At 48.9% G+C, this 19,877-nt stretch overlaps 1 protein-coding gene across 1 annotated transcript; it reads left to right on the forward strand.

The window, feature by feature from the left end:
• The first annotated feature begins 17,638 nt into the window (after positions 1–17,638).
• LOC120820037 (retinol-binding protein 2) lies at positions 17,639–19,535 on the forward strand. Its single transcript, XM_040177662.2, has 4 exons — positions 17,639–17,812; positions 18,721–18,899; positions 18,995–19,096; positions 19,401–19,535. Exons 1-4 carry the CDS (start codon positions 17,740–17,742, stop codon positions 19,452–19,454), a joined length of 408 nt encoding a protein of 135 aa, XP_040033596.1. The 5' UTR covers positions 17,639–17,739; the 3' UTR covers positions 19,455–19,535.
• Positions 19,536–19,877: the final 342 nt, after the last annotated feature.

The raw sequence follows: 19,877 nt of genomic DNA on the forward strand, positions 1-19,877 counted from the left end.
TCCTAATAAACACTAACCTGGACGGTTTGTCACACAAAAGGGGCGACAACGTGTCCGTTTAGATGCATAGCCGAGGCTAAGGTGTCAGGAAGGTGCATGGCGGGGAAGGTAGGACTCAGACTAAGAAAAGGGACTTTAATCGTCAAAAGGTTTTCAAAAGCAAAAGGCCAAAGGGGCAAAAACGGAGACAGGAACCAGGACGTGGACGTGGACTTCCATAGATTGAACAATGATGCGACAAGTGACAACAGACACACATGGCTTAAATACACTAGGGAGGTGCAGGTGATTGGACACAGCTGGGAACAATCATGACAAGACAGACAATCACAGGGGAAGACAGGACAAGGCAGGAAGTGACATGACCCAGGGAGAACAGAGGAAGGAAACTACAAAATAAAACCAGACATGAACCCAAACAAAATCCACCAGAGTGTCCAGGAAACGTTAGCGTTGCCCGCGTCTCCCTTTGTCCAGTTCGTCTTGTCTCAAGGAACCAGTGTGGAAAACTTTATCATGTTCTTGTTTGTTGAGGGTTGGGAAAGCCCTCGAGGGAGGCCTCACGGGAGGTTCTCGTCCCGGCCGGAAACGAAGAATCAGCTTGCTTAAATTCAAAAATCAAAGTATTTAATAACTAAACAATGTTTTAAGGATTACAGATTAAGTGAAATACAAAACGAACAGTAAAATATTTTGCGAAATAGAGAATCCTCTGAGCAAGTCTAAAGCGACTTATCAAAGCGGCTGCAGGAGAATTCTAACAGTCCTTTCCCCGCTTTGGTCCTTTGAAAACTCTTGAGGTGTGTCTTCTTTGGTGCATTTGAATGTCATTGGCTTCTCCTTCAGAGTGTCCCCTCCTGGACTGTCCCCTTCACATCGAGGTGTGAAGCTGCAGCTGTAACCTGAAACCTCACTGTCCATCTGTCCCTCACATTCCAATGCACTCAATGCAGATACATTTAGCTTTATGCCTCAATGAGTGAATATAACAAAGCTTGCATAGTTTGTCTTCATCTTAACTAGTACACTTTCATTACAACAACCCATCATTAATGATCACCGTTCATCACACTTCATCATCAGATCTAAGACAGTTCATGTGGTCCAATTCTGAAGACATTTGCCTCAATCGGCTGTCTTGCATTCAGTTGCTCATTTACTACCTGACAGGAGAAACAACTCCCAAAAAACCCTCTTTGGGGATAAAATTGGGGAGAAATCCATAAAGGACGGCGACTAGCATCCGTCCCCAGGTTTTAACATCACATTGTGACAGAATGTTAATGTGTACAGTGTTTATATGATTTACATGACTCAAATTGTATTCACTTCATCCAACATGTAAATATAATAACTAATATCTAACATCACAAACTACAATTCTAACACTAAACATTATTTCACGTATTATAATTTCCACCACTAGGGGTGCATTTCTGGCTTAAATCCCTAACATGTTCTTAGGTTTAGTACGGAGTGTTTTCCTCGACCACGAGTGATTTTTATTTCAGTGGCGCTTGGACGTTTGTTAATACATTTTGATTTATTTTTCGGAACTTTTGAAGAAATGGGATTTACTGTGTTGATTGATGAGCTCTAGCAGTTCCATGTCCAGTTTTTATGCTACGCTAACTGTCCATCCATCATTCAGCCAGTAAATGTGTTCACAAAAGATTGCCGTGGCATCTTTCTGCAGGTGTGTGAATGTTAAATCCCCCCTCCAAAGCAAGTCACCAACTACACTTGCACCACTATTATTGTTGTGCCCGTTGTTTGCAGCGAACAACAGCAAACGGCAAAGCAGAAATTACACCTATTGTGTTTTTCTCAGCGTGTATTTTCCACAACGGAAAGTGAAGCACTCGCGTGCCCCCGAACGTCACACCTTTCCCTCTGATCACTCACTCAACGACTTACCACTTACTCCGTTCCCTTCACTCGCTCAGCCACAACATTTTGAAAGATTCAAATCGAAATGGCTGCTGCAGCAACAGCAATTATGGGATTTTTCCTGACTTGCACAATTAAATAGAAAGGTGTTGGAAGCGGCTGGCTCATCAATGCGTTCAGGACGCGGGGGAGCACAAATGGATCTCTCTGCCAAATAAAAGGATGCTTTTTTTTCCACCTGATGTTTAAGAAAGTCGAGTGTTTCACGAGACAGCATTTCTTTGTTATTAGCGCTTCATTGCTTCAAAATGCCGGGCCTGCTGCTGGCGTAAACAGAAAGATGGACAGGCAGAGCGAGTGAGTGAGAAAGGCAAGCGAGTGTTTGTGATAAACATAAATATATGTTTTACTCCATTTTAGTTTTTTTTTCTTCTGCCCCGTTGGTTGATCAGTGAAACGATGCTTTAATTAAAAAGAGAGCATATAAATAATGACCTCGTAATAGGTAAAAGGAGAAAAGGTAAATGATGACTCATGCAGACCCATTCAGCTTCTTGCACACAGCCGACAACACTGTATTTATTTATTTATGATGCCTGCAGCAAAGAACACCATGAAGCCAAAGCCAACGATTCGTGGGGAGAAGTGGAGATGAGTTTTGAGTGATGTGATGTTTTAAATGCAAAATTCATTTTTATAATCTGTAACACTATAACAGCATTATTTTGTGGATTTGACCTGACCAGAAACTGATTAAATATACGTCACCATAAGGCCAACTAGGCGATAGTTTAGGTTCAAATCCATACGTGTTCATGCTGCACAGAGGGGTCGTTATTTAATTCTCCTGAGAAACGACCACAGAACAGCCGACTCAAAAGACGGACATTCGAGCATCTTTCAGTTCATTCTTTTGGTTTTGCAGCCCACAACTTTACTGTTGTTCGAGATGTTGACGTGGGACGAATCTGTGGTCACTGTGCCAACGTTTCCCTCAGCGAGACCCAAACAGAGCTGATGTGATGTTGTTGCAAACATCTTTAGCCATACAAAAGGTTTTAAGGCTTAAAATGGACAGATTGTTGCTGCCATTGCAAGAAAAAAGAAGATTCATCTCGTTCAGTTTGTTGCTGAGGGACCGCAGAGAGCATCCCGGATGCAGCTGAACCCCACGAACCGACTGACGGGGCACCAACGGCTCTTCTCACCTCGGACAAAGAGTGTGTGCTGGAAAGAAATCACGGGGCCCCTTTTAGGCCGGCGTGGACAAAGCGCCATTCTGCCCCCTCCCGTTACCGGAGAGGCCGGGCAGACAACCCCCCCCCCCTCCCACCCCCGCTGCGCTCACTTCATTCAGATTTCAATTTCTGCGCCGGCAGGAGTCGCGACGAGCCGTGCTCCCGTGTCCCGCAGAGCGAACGCTCGAGTGTGTGTGTGTGTGAAGTGACTGCGCAGTGACCTCGTAGGGCTGCTGCATTCGTGCGTCGGTGCAGCAGGGCGGCGAGTGTTTGACGAGGCCCGATCGTTGAGAAAATGGCCAAATGATATTTTTTTTCCCCGTCCCTTCCTCAGTCGGGTAAATACCAGCGCTGTGAACACAGCGAGTCGATACTGAGGCCTCTTTCCGACTCTCTCTCTCTCTCTCTCCCTCCCCCTCCCTCCTCTGGCTGCTGAAGGCGGCGTGGTGGATGAGCCGCGGATTTGAAGTAGATTAAATGCCTCGGACGGTTTCTCCGGCGTTGCCAGCCGGGTCGAGGCAATTAGCCCGCCTCGCATGTTTCATCCGAGGCCAAAAAAAAAAAAAAACAGGTTAATCCGACCTCAGCCGCAGGGGGACCTCGCTTTATTAGTCCCGCGCTAAGAGACGACGCCTGAGACGACCCTCCAAACGCCGCTCCGCTGCCGTCGGATATCCAATTAGTGGCCGCCATCTTGAATCCCAACGGGTTCTGAGCGTAAAGTCTGATTACCGACGCAAATGAGCAAAGTCACAGAGTCCAATTCCTGTATTTAACCTGCATTTCATATTATGGGATTTAGAGAGCTGACAGAGGACAACGATTCGAGGCTTTAATTGGAGATAATACGTGTACAGCAATTACGTGTCCACGAGAAAACGGCGCAGTAACCTGTGGCGATGGCCGCATGATGACCTATGACCTGTGGAGCCTCTGAGGAACGATCGCGCCGACCGTTTCCTGTGTGTGTGTGTGTGTGTGCGCGTACATTATACATTTACACGTTTCATTGCTGAACTTCTATTCACAGTGTGCCGTCATGACTCTAATGTCAATGATTTGGGGCTTTGACGCGGCGCTGTGAGCGACCTGGCGTTTGCCAGACGTGCGCGTGACGATGGCGTTTTTACTGGAGTGGTACTTTGCGAATAGACTGGCGGCATAATTGTTTTTCGAGTAGAGCGGCAGAAGTGAGTGTGCCGGCTTCATGATTCAGACAAAGGAGCTATTATAATAATAATTATTATTATTTTCCGCTGTGGTTCTCGGACCATAATCTGCGACTTACTGACGAGACAAAACAGATTGTGAAAAGCTCACTAATAGGTGGTTAATTTATCGTCTTTATTTCTTTAAACGCTTGAGGAGCTGGTCCGCCCACTTTTCGCTGACAAAATAAAATGATTTACTGTTTCTTCATTCAAGCTCAGCCAATTGCACACGTTTGGAGACATGTGGCGAGGACACGGGGGAGAAAAATCACTTCATATTCACAAATGTAACGAGCGTTTGTAGTCTGCCGGTGGGCAAATCCTTTTACTTTGGTCTGAAAATGTGAAGTCATTCGATTAACGTGTTTGTTTCCCATCAGGAAGTTCATCTCTTTGTTTGTGTGTGTGTGTGTGTGTGTGTGTGTGTGTGTGTGTGTGGACACGCATCAGTGGGTTTCCACCGTCATAAAGCTCATATTCCCCACGTAACGTTAATAAACGTGCATTGCAGAAGTAAAAAGCTGTAGGAGCACCAAGCAAACAACAATTCACCCATAATTGTCATTAGATTTAATTGCGCTTATGCAAATTACGCACAAAGCATAACTTAATCGTTAACCTGGAAAAATGTAAATCCCTGCTTTTAAAAAAGCTAACGAGGACCATTCCCCCTCTGCTAGATTTGCTTCATACAACTTTCAATTACAAACGAGCAGTGCAGCGAGAGAGCGAGATGGACAGACGCTGGACGACGTGATGTGGAACAGCATGGTGCAAAAACAACGCACACTTGGGATGGTTAGAAGCGCAGGAGGGACTCAGGAGAGGGAGGCAGGGAGGGAGGGAAGCAGGTGATGGAGAGTCTCTACAAACAGAGGCGGTTGCTAAGTAGAAGCGAGGGATCAGGACCAGAGGGAGAAATCGCAGCGCATGGAACGACAAACAAAAGAAGCCGAGAGAAGGAGAATGAGGGAGAGCGAGGGGGAGACGGGGGAGGAAGGAAATAATCCAGTTCCTCTTTGACGTGCTCGGTCCTCTTTGTCTCCCCGGGGCTGTCCAATGCGTGTGTGTCTCCTGTTGCGTTTGAGAATGAATATATATATGTCTTTACGCCGGTAAGCTGGAGCCTCGGAGGAAGAGGAGGAGGAGGAGGAGGAGGAGGAGGAAGAGGACCGACCCGGCTGTGCGGATGGTTGATGGTAGCAGACCCTGGACCGTGGTCATCATCTCTGGAGCCCGGTGAGACCAGGGGACAGTGACCCACCGCCACCTCCCTCCGCCGAGCCGGGCACAGAGGCCACGGCCGGGATAACGCAGCTGTGGGACAGACTTTTGAATAAACTCCCAGCACCCAAAACTTGTTTTATAAATGAAAGAAATAAGAAATAAGCATAGATGCAGGTGGTCATTGGCGACATCCATCACGGTTACATTGGTTTAAGGTGACTGACTACAGATGACACCCATTTATTTGAATAAAAACTGCTCACCCGGCACATAATCCCCCCCCGAAATAACCTGCAGCTATAGATTTACATTAGAATGATGTCACTCACATGTGAAGGGTTTACCGAGCCTCTGGGCGGCTTTTATGCTTCAACAAGTCTATCGCGTCTGAAAGATGTGAGGCTGCACATTCAAACTGCTGCTTGGAGCTAAATGCCTCCGTTTCCGTGGCAACTGCGGTAACATTTTAGAAATCAGGCTCATAGTTATTAGCCCAATCAGAACCTGGGCAATTTACTACAGAGAAAAAAAAAGCCAGAATCCTGATCTTGGCAGAAACACAGAGGTAGAAACAATGTGCACAAAGCTTCATCTCTGCATCAAATGAGCAAAAATGAAATGTTTTAAAACTATCACAGCCGACAAAAAGCACAATGTAGGTGCTGCAGGCAAAGCAGGTCCTCCCTTGTCTCTCACGACGATAAACAACTCGCCGCGATTTCCTTGTTTTGTGGGTTAGCGAGTGAATTCAAAGACCTATTTGAAAAAAAAGAAATGATTGCCCGGGCTGCTTTTGGCATTTTCCCCCTTCACGTTCTCCTCGCCAAGCTCACGCGCTGCCATTTCCAACCGAGCCGCCAGCTCAAAGCCCCGCCCACTTCCAGCTTTAACGTCGGCCAGGAAAAGTAGATCCCAGAGAGGAAATGTCGTACGTATCTATGGAGAGGAAACTCCGGCGTAGAGGGTTGTGGTTCAGGAGACAGAAGCATGCGCGTCGTCCACACGCAGACGCCTCCGTAAATAAACGAGCAAAGCTTTGCCCCCCGTGAAAAGGGGCCGTCGAAGAGGCGCCCGGGCCCTCACCTTTGGCGCCGGCTCCCCGACGCACTCGGGAGGTCAAACAACGTGCAGCTTTAACGTTTGAGCGGAGGTCGGGGGAAGAAGGTCAGCTCGTTAGCTGACGGAGACACGCCACCGTGTGGGTTCACAGCGGCTCAGAGAGGCTCTGAAATCTGTTAAATCAAGATGTCCTGCACACTGCATTTAATGGAGGAGTCCGGAAATCAAACACGAACTCGAACGACCTCAAACTTACTTTTCCCACAGGTGAGAAGATCTGTGATTTCCATCAAGGTGAAACACCCATAAATCCATTTTTTAACATATTTTAAAAATGGTACTTCTTGTAACTTCAGGCTTGGTTCAATCTCGCCTGTTTTTTCCTGAGGTGGTCGGATTCTGTGCAGAGCGATCAAGAGCTGCCGCACAGCAGACTTTCCTTCAGTGCAGATTTGTAAAAAAAAAAAGGTCAGAGAAACAGAAGCCGAGAGGCACACGGAGGTGAGGAGAGGTTCAGCACAGGCAGGAGGAAAAGGAAAAAGGTTTGCTGGACACTAAATCAAATTCACAATAACAAACTGACAGCGGCGGAGGGGGAATGGATGGTATACACACACTACATACATATATATATATATATATAGTGCTATGTATAACATAGAGGTGCAGGTGTGCAGAGAGGTGGAAGTCAGGTGACCGGGAGATGGTGGGAGGAGCCTCGCAGGAGGCGAGCGGACCGAGTCGGCCCAAATGTTCAGTATTGTCGATCAGTATAAAGTTTAATCATGCTGCACAGAGGGGTTTTGTTCTCACTCTCACCGCGTTGTGGGTGATTTACACATTCATCTGTTGTGATAAACGCAACAAACCAACTTCAGGTGTGCGTGCATCTACACTGCACGCACAAACACAGCGTGTTTATGTGGGATTTTACAATACAGCCCTAATGAGCAACGATGGAATCGTTCCTCCGTGATTGGCGTTCTGATTTTTTCTTTTAACGCGCGATCAACCGCATTGTCCTCGGCCTCCTTCCGTCACGCAGACAGGGAGATCGCATCTCATTGGGCCGCGTTCTATTTACATCATTTATTCCTCCCATCATTGATTACCCCCCGTTTATTTCTTCTAACACAACAATCATGTTTTATTGTTTAATAAAAGTCGCTCTACGGCTGAGTCGCTGTGGTATTTGTGTATTTAGCAGAAGTAGAAACAGCTTTTGACAGAGTCAGCTATGAAATGAAAGGGGTCTACGCTCGCCCACACATGTAACTGTGATTACCGAACAGTGAAATAAATGCAGAACGCAGAAGAATTCACCCGAGAGGAGCCACTTCAACGCGTTTCACAGCAGCTGCACCGAACGTGATAATCGCTGTGACACATGTCATGTGTACCTGCGGTTCGGAAGCCGCGGGGGAATATAAATATCTGCCGTGCGCGCAAACCTTCCCTGCATGCGCGTGTACTCCGGTGAGGGCTACGCCGCCCCAAAATCTGAGATGTGTGCACCCCTGCATTCAAGATCCCCGTCCAGGTTTTTGCTCTTTGCATTTAAAGGGCCTCAAATTACACGTTGCAAAAGACGTCGACAGGTGAGATCATGAGGTTGTTGATCAGAGGGGGAAATGACGAGGTGTGGAATTGTCCAATAACGCCCCGGTTGCACAACTGCAGGCTTCCGCTATAGGCTGAGGTGTAGAAAATAGCACCCAATTGTCGAGTGCATGATCAGATATGAACTCTGGGTAAACAACATCTGGTCAGTCGGCCTCAGAATCCTCTCTGATGGACATTTCCAAGAGGTCACTGCACCCTTTAATTAACTTTTCCCTCCTCGTTGCTCACAGCAGACGGAAAGTACGAGCTGCGTTCTTCTCACTCCTCTGCGAAGAGTTGTCCTTGAACAAGTTGCTGAGGATGTTTACCCTCTTTTATTGCGACGAGGACGAGTGGAGTAGATTCTGCTAAAGATATGAAAATGAAAGAGGGTAAACAAAAAAATTGTGGCTGTGCCGCGGAAGAGGAGAGCCGTAAATAAGCATCCATTTCCCTTTATTACTGCTTGAGAGCCAGAGGGTGGGATGACGCAGGCGATGGAGATAAGTGTGGTGGCGGGAGGTTTGGGGGGGAAATCGAGAGAAGGTTGACCAAAAAGAGCAGCTCTCTGCATGTAGCTCATCAGCCGTCCCTCCGCAGAAAAGAAACCCTCCCGAGCGTCTTCTCTTCGCGTCTCCCTCGCATCTCGCGTCCCGCGGCAGCGCGGCCAGAAGGAGCCGTGGAGTGAACCGAAACGGGGTATTTCTGCCGATCTAACTCGTGCGGTGGGGGGGGAGGGAAAGTCGATAGCGAGAGGCTTTTCCAACTTGTGTTCCACTGAACTCATCCGGCGATTTCACAGTGTGAGGAGCAGGATAACTGCTACAGCACACGGGGGGGGGGGGGGTTGTTCATCACGGTGCTGATGCTGGAGAGAATCACGCGCCAGCACCTGTGTGTGCGTCTGTAGGCCTCATTGGATCCATATACCCTGTCTTCCCTGCAGCATGCACGCAGTGTAACGATCTGCCATTCTGGCCCCGGGTGAGACCCCCCCCCCCCCCCCCCCCACCCCCCGCCCACCGCCCCCCAGCCACACAACACACGTAATCAATTGGACTGCCTCTCCGCCATAAAAGCGTGATAAGCATCGATCGCGACGTTTGCCTCAAATCACTAATACATGTACTGTGGTCCCTCGTCGTGGATTCCAAATTATGACCCCGGTCGTGACACCAAAGGGGGGGGGGGGGGGGGGGCGGGCCGCTACAAGACCAGATGAATCCTCACCACGCCACCCGCTATTGGCCCACGCCGGCCTTATCCATCACGGCGCTGCAGCTGCGCCTCGATAACACCCTCCGTGGCGTCTGGAGCCATTACAGCTCTTAAAATAGTGTCAGGAGAAGGTTTGTGGCTCTCATGAGAGTATGAAAGGGAGGAGGAATGACTGTGGCACAGCGGGTAAAGAAGGCTCCCATTAGGGCAGCGGAGGGAGAAATATTGGTCAGCGTAGCCCGGTACCGTTTGTCCTCGTCTGGGATCTTAAATAGAATCGGGATCAATTATTCATCGGGTCTATAACTGGCGATAAATGTTGGCTGAGACAGCGCAGCCCGGGGCAGGGAGAGGCACCGGAGAGTGGGGGTTAGGAGCCGTTATAAAGGGCCACGTTTAAGAGCCCTCCAAAAGCAGCTGAACAAACGATTGTAATTTAGAGCGAGAAGCAACATTTTAAAGCCACTTTGACTGCGTGACAATGCGGCATCACATCAAAGCAGTCAGTCACACACAAAGCCCCCGGACCTTCCGGGGACCTTTTTGCACTTTGTTTTAGAAACACAGAGGGAGAGACGGTGTAAAATACCCAGTCGGTCCACTGTGATGAGAAGTAGAGGCCAGAATCCCCTCGTGTCCTTGAGGCATAGCGGGATCACTAACGCGGACGCAAACGGACGGCCATTCAAGAGCGTAAAATGATTACAAGTCGCGGACTCCTTTCTGCAAACAAGTTTGTCGGACGACCAAGGACAAGCGTTGCTATGGATACTGTGCAAACCGTCATAATTACTTGTGACCTCGACAGAGCACAGCCCTCCTCACGTCGGCCAGCTCCAGCGGAGCGCCGGGCAAAATAATAACCACACTGCTCCATATTGCTTAGGTCATCGTACACTATGTGGACCGGGCAGCACACTCCGGTTCTGACAGGTTTGGGGGCTCCTCCGGTTGCAAGAATAAGTCTGTATATTGTGTATTGTATATGAGAAATAAACCCGTGATTGATTCCCTCAGTCTCCTTCAATGCCGCAGGATGTTCATGTAGTGAATTGTGGTGCATTTAGAATCAATCAGACCATAAAGAGTGGGTTCGCTTCAGGCGGGTTTACTGTGATTGACAGCTCACTCTTATGAAAAAAAAAGTCTCTCCCTAAATGGACAGAAGCACGATGCTTGTTATTACACAGAATTGAAGTCCTTCCCAAGTGTTTTTACTATTAGTGCTGCAGAGAAGACGTGTCTTCGTAGGTCAACCCGGAGGTTGGCGCTGCGCTTGTCCTCTCGACGTTGAGCCACTTGTGAGCGGCTTAACTTTCTACGTCACGTTAACGCTTCGCTTAATGAATCAATCGCACCCGCGTCTTGTGACTCGAGCCATGAAGCGGAGATGACTAAACACCCGTTTGAGATTTCGACTCCACGAACCTCCAGCACAACGCGCGGGGACGCCGGCCCGAGGCGTGAATTATCACACAGAGACGCTTCTGTTGATAAGTGACTGAAGGAACGCCAGCCACTCACATGGAATCACTCCACTGTGCATCTCCAAATGGCTTTAGCGAGCTAATGGTTGTGTGTGTGTGTGGGGGGGGTGAGCCTGCATAATGCAGGGGAGGTAATGTAGCTTCCAGCTCGGCTCATTTTCTCCAAAACGAAAGAGATAATCTGGACCCCCCCCATCCCCTCCCCGAAGGCCCGTGAGATTGCTTCACGAGCGGAGAGGCCAAATAACTAAGAGAAATTAGACGTGAACCCCGGGGGGGGGGGCAGTTTCCTCCTTCCACTCCCCCCGTCTCGCATCAGCGGGCTAACAGTGGGCAATAAACGTGAAGCGACAATCAGCGTTTATTCTGTCTCTCTCTCTGGCTCACATCCCCTCGGTTAATGCGTCCCCCGTCTCCCCCTCGCCTCTTTCCTCCCCATCGGGTGGAGGGGGGGGGGAAGAAATGCAGAATGTGACAACTGGAGCACTTTCCATCTCTTCCCAGACCGACCAACGGCTTTCACTCCCACAGCTCCTCGCCTTCCTTCCGGTCTCCTCACGCAACCCCAAGAAAGCGGGTAAAAGAAAAAAAGGGTTTGTAAGCTGGAGCCGAAATCGTACCGACGCATTATTCAGCATGTTTGGAATTCTTAGGAAATACACGAGATTACATTGTTGGTCGTGTGCACGCTGAGATACCGCTGATAAATGTGTACGTAGCGTTTAACATGTCGGCGCTGCACTATTTGGCGGCAATAGACAAGGGTGGACAAACCGGTAAGACAAGCGCAACCCTAAAAACCGTTACTAAATATAACCACGTGGTTCTGTTATAATTCTCAACGGTAACCCCGTGTTTAAAGGTGCTTTTTTTAAATGCGTCGACACTTCAGGTACCGCTGTAGCCTCCCGGCAGCATGTCAGTGCCAGAAACAATAACGCAAAAGATCAAATATTAACAGTTTCTTGTCTCTGCGGAGGTGGAACGGCGCGTGTCTCGATAAAAGCGCCGAACAAAGCACGAAGGAGTCAGACTTTAAGAGTGAATCATTGCCTACGCGAGCGCTTCTGCCGCTGGACGATGGGGACGGAAAGGCCCCGCTTCCTTTTCAGCATGTGGTGCACGTTTCAAGGTGTAGTTTAATCAGGAGAGACAAGTCAGATAAGATAATTGTTCGTTATTAACGGATGATATGCGACGATAAGGATCCTGGACGGAGTCGTTGGCGCTTGGACTCTGTGGGGGATTTGTAGTCGAGGGGCGTCTGCAGCAAGATACACACACCCCCCCCCCCCCTCCTCCCCCAGTCCAGACTCTGGGGAAGGGGGGGAGAAGGGGGGCGATGAGACGGGAGCCTGATGAAATGTTCTGATCGGCTGATCAGAACAAGCTGATATCATGATTGACAGCGCTTTGCAATTACCGCAAGGAAACAACGAGGCATGTTGTGATGAGCTGCCGGTCGGCGGGCGAGCGAAGAGTCTCCCACAGCGAACGTGCGCTGCAGACCGACTGTTAATGACCATGTTTACACACGAACGCATGTTCCTCTATTACGATTAATACGCGTGGGAGACGCAGTATAGTGTTGTGTTCAAAAATGAAGAAACGCCGGACGCACAGAGGTCATCGCTGATCAAAAGGTTAAAATCAAATGTATTTAATAAAGGAGATGGCGTTGTGGTAAAAAGAACATCTCAGCTGAGGAGCCGCTGGTCTCAGCCACCAACAGGCCCCAGGTCAGTCCTTTTGACCCCCCTAGTGCCCGTCTGTCGCCTCCACCAGCGAACTCCAGAACAATGGTTCCTACAGGTATTTATAACAATGCTTAAAGGTGTGAAAGTCAGTGTCCACACCTCTGGGAGTCTTCTGGTGAGTTCAATGTAACTCGGATTTCGAATGATCCTCAGTCAATATCAGTTGTTGTTCAAGTATTACATGCATGCATTCCAGTTGATTACATTACATCAAATACAATCATAACTGCATTGGTATTATTCTATTACAGTTGCAGAATTACAGTGGTTTTACAATATTGTCATTACTTTATTGATTACAGTTCCAGGATCATGGCTGTATTCTGGTGTACACTAAATGCATTTTTATTCATTTTATGAACCGGGTCGTATATTTATTTCTAATATCCTACAATAGCGAGAAGCATTCTTTCATCGTACGCAGTGTATTCGGACTGAAGAAAACACCAAATGTCTGGTCGGAAGGAGGGACACACCTACTCATGCGTTTGTGCACCTTTCATGCAAAGTAGCGTCAGAGATGAAAAAAAAACAACTTTTGTTTCCACATAAACGGATTATTATGAACATTGAGAGCGAAAAACTGAATGTTTGTTGTACAAATGCGTAAAACAGTTGGATAAGTACAATATATAGGAGAGCTGAAGTAATCTGTACCCTCTAAAATGGGGTGAGTATCGGGCAAAGTAATACCCCGCCCCCCCAGAATGCGGATCTGGAGGCCCTTTTCCCTCGGCTTAACCCCCCCCGGGACGCGCAGCCCTTTCCAGCGCCACATAGGAAGCCCCATGCATTATGCATCACCTCCCAGGCCTATTTCGGAGCAGAGAAGCAAAAAAAATAAGAGAGAAACACAGAGCTTCCCGGCCTCCCTCAATCAGTTGCTCGTGTTTCTGTGGAAAACAAGGTCCCGTTCCGACCGTACGGGATTACCGAGAGGAAAACATGAAATATTCAACATAGTCGTCCCTTTCTTCCACCCTCTCTGTTTCCCAACTCGAACGAGACAAACAGCGAGAGCTTAAAGTGTGTTTTCCTCCTCTCCATTATGTGGATGTCCCCTTTCCCCCCGTTGGCGGGGGGGGGGGGGGGGTGAGGGGGGGACCGGTGAGCAATCGCCGGGGCTCAAATTGGACGGAGGTCGGCGCGCGGCGGGATTTCCTCCTGGGGGCCGGGATGTCACGCGTGGAGCTGGAACATGGGATCTGATTTCCGCTCCGCGCGGGGGGGAGAGTTGGAGAAGAACGGCGGCCCGGCCCGGCGAGGCGAGGCGAGTGCGAGCAGCCGGGCCTCGGGGGCTTTCTCCCGGGGGTGATCGTGTCACAGGAAACGCCTCCGCGGGTGTGCTTTTGACCCGAGCGTGTTTTGGCGCCCACCTGGACGGGCCCCCGTCTAGTGACATGGAGGCGGTCGGCACTCAGCATGCGCAGAAGGCACGAACAAAATGGACCGACACTCAACCGGCTTTCGTCCTCCGGTCTGGGAGTTTCTTGGGTGAGGAGGCAAAAAAATACAAATTTCTGTGTGTGTGTGTGTGTGTGTGTGTGTGTGTGTGTGTGGCATGAATTCCTTCCATGGAGACTGACGCATGTAACGCCGCCGCTTCCACGAGGCAGATAAAAGCAGAACTCAGTGAATTGTGTGGGAACACCGGGGCCCTTTCAATCCTCTCTGCGGCATCCAAGCACGCAGCGAGACGCCGCGCCATTAAGAGTCCGCGGGGCGGGACGCGAATGCGTTACGGATACAGATGCGCCCGCCGCCGGAATCCACCGCACAGAGCGGACGTTTGTCTCCTCCAAGGATGGCGGTTAATCTGACCTTTGATGCTCCGATGGCAACGGGGAGGAGGAAGAGATGGGAGCGATGGGGAGGAGAGGGGGGGGGGGGGGTGTACAGACTGATGCACGGCTTTGAATGCGACGTTAATGAAGCAAATTGAATTGGATCACACAGGATATTGGAGGAGGAGGAGGAGGAGGAGGAGGGGGGGGAGCGCTGCATGAAAAGCTGGAAGCACGAGACATTACTGTGAAAAGCATAAGGCCGAGATGGAAAAAAACACTCAGAGGGGGGGGGTTGGAAAAGTCGTAGGAATCAGAGGCGCAGCTGCAGACACGATGTCTCTAAGGTTGCTTTGGGGGGGGGGGCAGGAAGTGCCATTAGGTGTGAATGAGGCAGACTTGAAAATAGATCCGCCGTCGTGCATTATTAAAACTTCCCTAATTGCATTTGCATAAGTCCACGAGAGGCTGCGCGCGTGCGTGCGGGGGCGCGCGCGCGGTCCGTCACACCGAGAGGATTACTTGCAAATTTTCTAAATCATCAAGTGCGGCTTCCAGCGCTCCCGTCCCGTACTGCTCCTCCTTAGACTCCCGCAGGCTCACCAGACGGAAGCAGAACCCGGGGGGGGGGGGGGGGGGGGGGGGGGGGGGAGACGCAGGGGGGAGAGAGGGAGACGGCGGGAGAAGTTCCCGCTCAGCAGATGGCTGCGTCGTCTCAACTTTGATCACAGAATAACGGGCCGCTGCTGCGCGCGGAGCACCGCGTCGTCCCGGGGAGCCTCCGCCTGTGTGCAGCAACATCGCCCCCGTGTGGTGGAAAGGAACGAGACGCGCATGTTCCACTTTATAGTCCCAACATGCACCTATTGGCCATGAAGTAGCATCATTAGCATCGTGTTTTGTCACCCGTGCAGGTCTGGATCATAGACTGTGGACGTGGTCATCACGAGGTGGAGAGAGTACTGAAAATACTGTTACCTTGCTTACATTGTACTCAATTACAAGTAAAAGTACTATTGTTAAAATAATACGTTGTAGAAGTACTCTTTTACTACTACTACTACTTAGAGTACAAATTACTTTTTAACCGATGGATGTTTTATTGCATCGTTAGCAGGCATTCGATGTATAAAATTCAAATTTAAAGCACATTTCTGAGATGAACAATACAGAAAAATGACAGGCAATTTTACGGTGGGCGACACATGCAAACGCGTGCAAACGGCAAAACACGTGCAAGAGAGAAACGCTCTAAGGGGTCTCGACCTGTAGGACAGTGGATGGACGGTGGGACGTTCTTTTCTTCATTATTTTCCGTGGTCACTTCTGTCTCCATTTTGGCTTCTTTCTCAAATTCTCAGTCCGCATTTTACACCGCTGTGTATTTTACATTTGCCCGCTGCAGCAGCGAGTTGGCCTTTGCTTATATTACATCCTATAATCTGACAGCCAATAAGGATTTGCATTGAAAAAAAAAAAAAATCTGACGGTTTGAATATTATTTTAAATTGTGGACGTACTCAATAGCAACTTTTGATTGTAAAAGTAGATTACATGGTGTAAATTGTACTCGAGTATGGGTAAAATTACACACTTGAAGAAAATACTCAAGTAAAGTACAGGTACCCAAAAATTCTACTTAATTACAGTAAAGTGAGTATTTGTAATTCGTTACTTCCACTTCCTGATCACCAGTGACTTTTTGAAGCTGCTGTCGCCATCAGGGCTAATAAATAGACCTAATAAAATGAGTAATTATCCTCACGCGTATTCCTGCAGATTAGGCTAATTCATTGAAAAATTGTCGACAGATTCTGTGCAAGACAGTTAGACATAGCTGAGAGAAATGCTAAGTGAAATGTTTTAGTTTAGCTATAGAATCTTCAAATTTCGCGGTCAAGGTCAAATATATTAGTTGTTTACTTTCACGATGAGCATCATGTCCTGCTGTCGCATAGAAAACGTGAGCGGGGAGCAAAGCTGTTGCTTCACTGAATGGGCCTATAAGCTTAATCAATTATTTGACGTCATGAAAGGTGTAGAGTAGCCTGTAAGCGAAACACACTGTGAACATAGATTATTTGAAAACAAGTCAGTAAAAGTACTGTAAAAAGGAGACTGCATGTAGATAGTTCTTAATCTGCAATTGTGTTGTGTTGACATACTTTTCTTTACTGTTTTCTTAAATTGAATAAACTACAAACTACTAACACATTTATTCATTGCCATTGATTGTATATGACTTTTACTGATAACATAATGCAATACAGCCAGGACAGCCTTACAGAGTCGCGACGCTTTGTGTTGCGTTGCTTCGCATCGCGTCGAGGTCTGTTTGATCACAAAATTCAGAGTTTTCCCACCTCTAATTTTCCCACCACAGCACTGGTCGCCATCTTGTTTTGTTTTTTTGTCTCATTAATTGGCTTGAGTAGATCTATCTGCGGCTGAAAACAAGCTCTTTAAATGACCCCTTCCCTCTGCTGTTAATATAAAAATAGTTATTAGCGTACTTGGAATTATTCAATACATTAATACATTACTACATTACGGCCGAAGGGTGCAATACGGCCATTGGCTGCAAATAAGAGATAACTTTCTGCGAATCAGCGCATCTTATCAGCTCCGATAAAACATAACACACTCGGCGCACCTCACCTTTGACCCTCCACATGCCACCACATGCCTCCTCAAGGTCAAGCGGGTCAGTACGAGCACTGCAGCTGCACTTTTGTGATTTTCTTTGAAAGAAGACTGCATCGATCGACGCATTACAACTCATTTCCGGAACATGAGTAATGAAGTAAATTATAGTAAACTCGTCAAAAAAAACATCAGCCCCCCACCCCCCCACCCCCCTCAGACAGAAATCTGAAGGAATGAACCGAGGTGTTCTGTTATCAGCTGGTAATCAGCTGTCACCCCCCCCACCTTCCTCTCCATCCTCCCTCCATCGCAGAGAGTGATCGCTGAAGGCCGGACGGGAGGAAATGGGAGATTGTGAGAGGAAGACTCTCTGAGTGCATCCGAGAGCGTAATATGGGAAGTACATGAAGCCTGGAATCGTTATCGTACAAACACACACACGCACACACACACACACACACACACACACACACGCGCACTATTCTGAGTAAGATTATCAGGCGGACCCTGTCCTTTGGCACACACACACACACACACACACAAACTGCAGCGTATATAAAGGGTTGAGCATGAGCGGCCTCTTACAGTGAAAGCTTCCACCTCAAAACCACTAAACGAAAATGCCCGCCGACTATAACGGACGCTGGGAGATGGTGAGCAGCGAGAACTTCGAGGACGTCATGAAGGCCCTCGGTGAGTTGCCCCCCCCCCCCCCCCCCCCCCGCGCAGCACGGTAATGCAAAGAGACGGCGGTTTGTAAGCCTCAAATCAGGGGTCAATTGGGAGGCTGCGTTTAGGCAGGAGGGCCGAGCAGAACGTTTGGAGCGAGAGAGAGAGAGAGAAGGGGACGAGGAATTCTGTGGCACCGCTTTCATTTCCTCATCGAACTGCTGTCGGGCCGAGTTAACCTCCCCCCCCCCCTCCCAAGAGCGGCTGCCGTCTGTTATGGCGCCAAATAAGTATTGATTCACTGCTTTCCGCATTTCATCCTCCTGATCCGCGGGAAAAGGAAGACGGATCCCGACCCCCCCCGGAATCAGGCAGCGGGCCAGGTCGTCGTTAGAAAGATAAAATAAAATAAGAGGAAGGGAGCGGGAGAGGGACGATTGACAGGCGCTCCTCCATTGTGACGCGCCGATGATGGAGGGGGCCCCGGGAACACTTTCATTATTCACGACTCAATCTGCAATTCATAAAACAGCCCCGGTGCACTCGGCTCACACGGAGAGCCCGAAAACCTCCCTCCTCATTTCCATCGAGCGGATTGGAAAATGACATCCTTATGGAAATGGGTCAAAAACATTATTTAGATGGGTAAATACGGGGGCCTCATCTGTAAGAGCGATAGGAGGAAATTGAATTTTCAGGTTAAGGCAAATGGGATATGAATATCTGAGCGGCCGGGGTGGCTCTTAAAGGGCCGGCGCGGGGGAACCCGTTTGACTCGGAGCGAGGTCATTTTTTAAAGGGCGACTGAGACTGTCGAGAAGGACCAGCGGGGGAAGGAGCACAACAAGCGGCCCCGCGGGCGCCGCCGCGTATGCGGGAAACAAAATAATCCCCCCGTTTCCTCTGACCACCGTCCGTTTGGCGCTTTGCAGACATCGACTTTGCCACCAGGAAGATCGCCTGCCACCTGCACCAGACCAAAGTCATCGTCCAGAACGGAGACAGGTTCGAAACAAAGACCCTGAGCACCTTCCGGAACTACGAGGTGGACTTCACCGTGGGGCAGGAGTTTGAGGAGCAGACGAAGGCCCTGGACAACCGGAAGGTCATGGTGGGTGTTTTTCTTGTGTCCGCAGTTATTCTCGTTTTTTTTTTTTTTCCTCTCGAGTGAACAAGCATCAAAAGTGTTTGTGTGCTGCCGTCAAGACGCTGGTCACCTGGGACGGGGACCAGCTGGTGTGTGTCCAGAAGGGCGAGAAGGAGAATCGTGGCTGGAAGCAGTGGATCGTTGGAGACCTGCTACACGTGGTGAGAGAACCGAGGGACGAGGAAGGGGGGGCAATGATCCGATGGTGTTTGACGGGAAATCAGATCCAAATTCAGTCACTCCAGTACGCAGCCACAAAGATTCACAAAGATATTGGATGTACTGGAGTACTTCCCAACCATCGATAATTACATCAGACTATCGCAGGAACAATAAACAAGAGAATGTGTCGCTATCTGGAGCGAACAGATGTGAGCTCAGCCCGGATTGTGTAAGAAGGACGCTTGTTTGCTGACGTTGGGCTCGCCGGTCTAAAGGTCTTCATCTCTTCTCTCTCTCCCTCAGGAAATCACCGTGCTCGACAAAGTCTGCCGCCAAGTGTTCAAGAAGGCCCAATGAGACCAAGGAGACCCTCATCTGCCAACGACTGCCTGTTTATAATGTGATAGCGGAGACCTGTAATAAATGGATTGAACACCATTGTTGTTTTCCATCCATCCATCCATCTCCAGCCGCTTGGTCGGGTCGCGGGGGGCAACAGGGGAACCCAAACCTCCCTTTCCCGGCTCTGACTGGGGGATCCCAATTGTTGTTTTGTAGTCCCGTTCTTCTTCGCAGGACCACTCAGGCTGCATCGGTGGTTGTGGTGTGTGTAGAATTTTGGGAGAAAAACAAATTAAATTCATGTAGTACCAGTGAAAGGTTTTGTTCAATTTAATGTCCAAACCTTTTACTATATAGAGTTTTCTTAGAGTGACGATGATCAAATGATCATAAGAGGTTTACATTACACATTTTTATGGAGCCAAATCAAAAATGTCG

This window comes from Gasterosteus aculeatus, chromosome 1 (assembly GCF_964276395.1).
Source record: "Gasterosteus aculeatus chromosome 1, fGasAcu3.hap1.1, whole genome shotgun sequence".
Classification (NCBI taxonomy): domain Eukaryota; kingdom Metazoa; phylum Chordata; class Actinopteri; order Perciformes; family Gasterosteidae; genus Gasterosteus; species Gasterosteus aculeatus.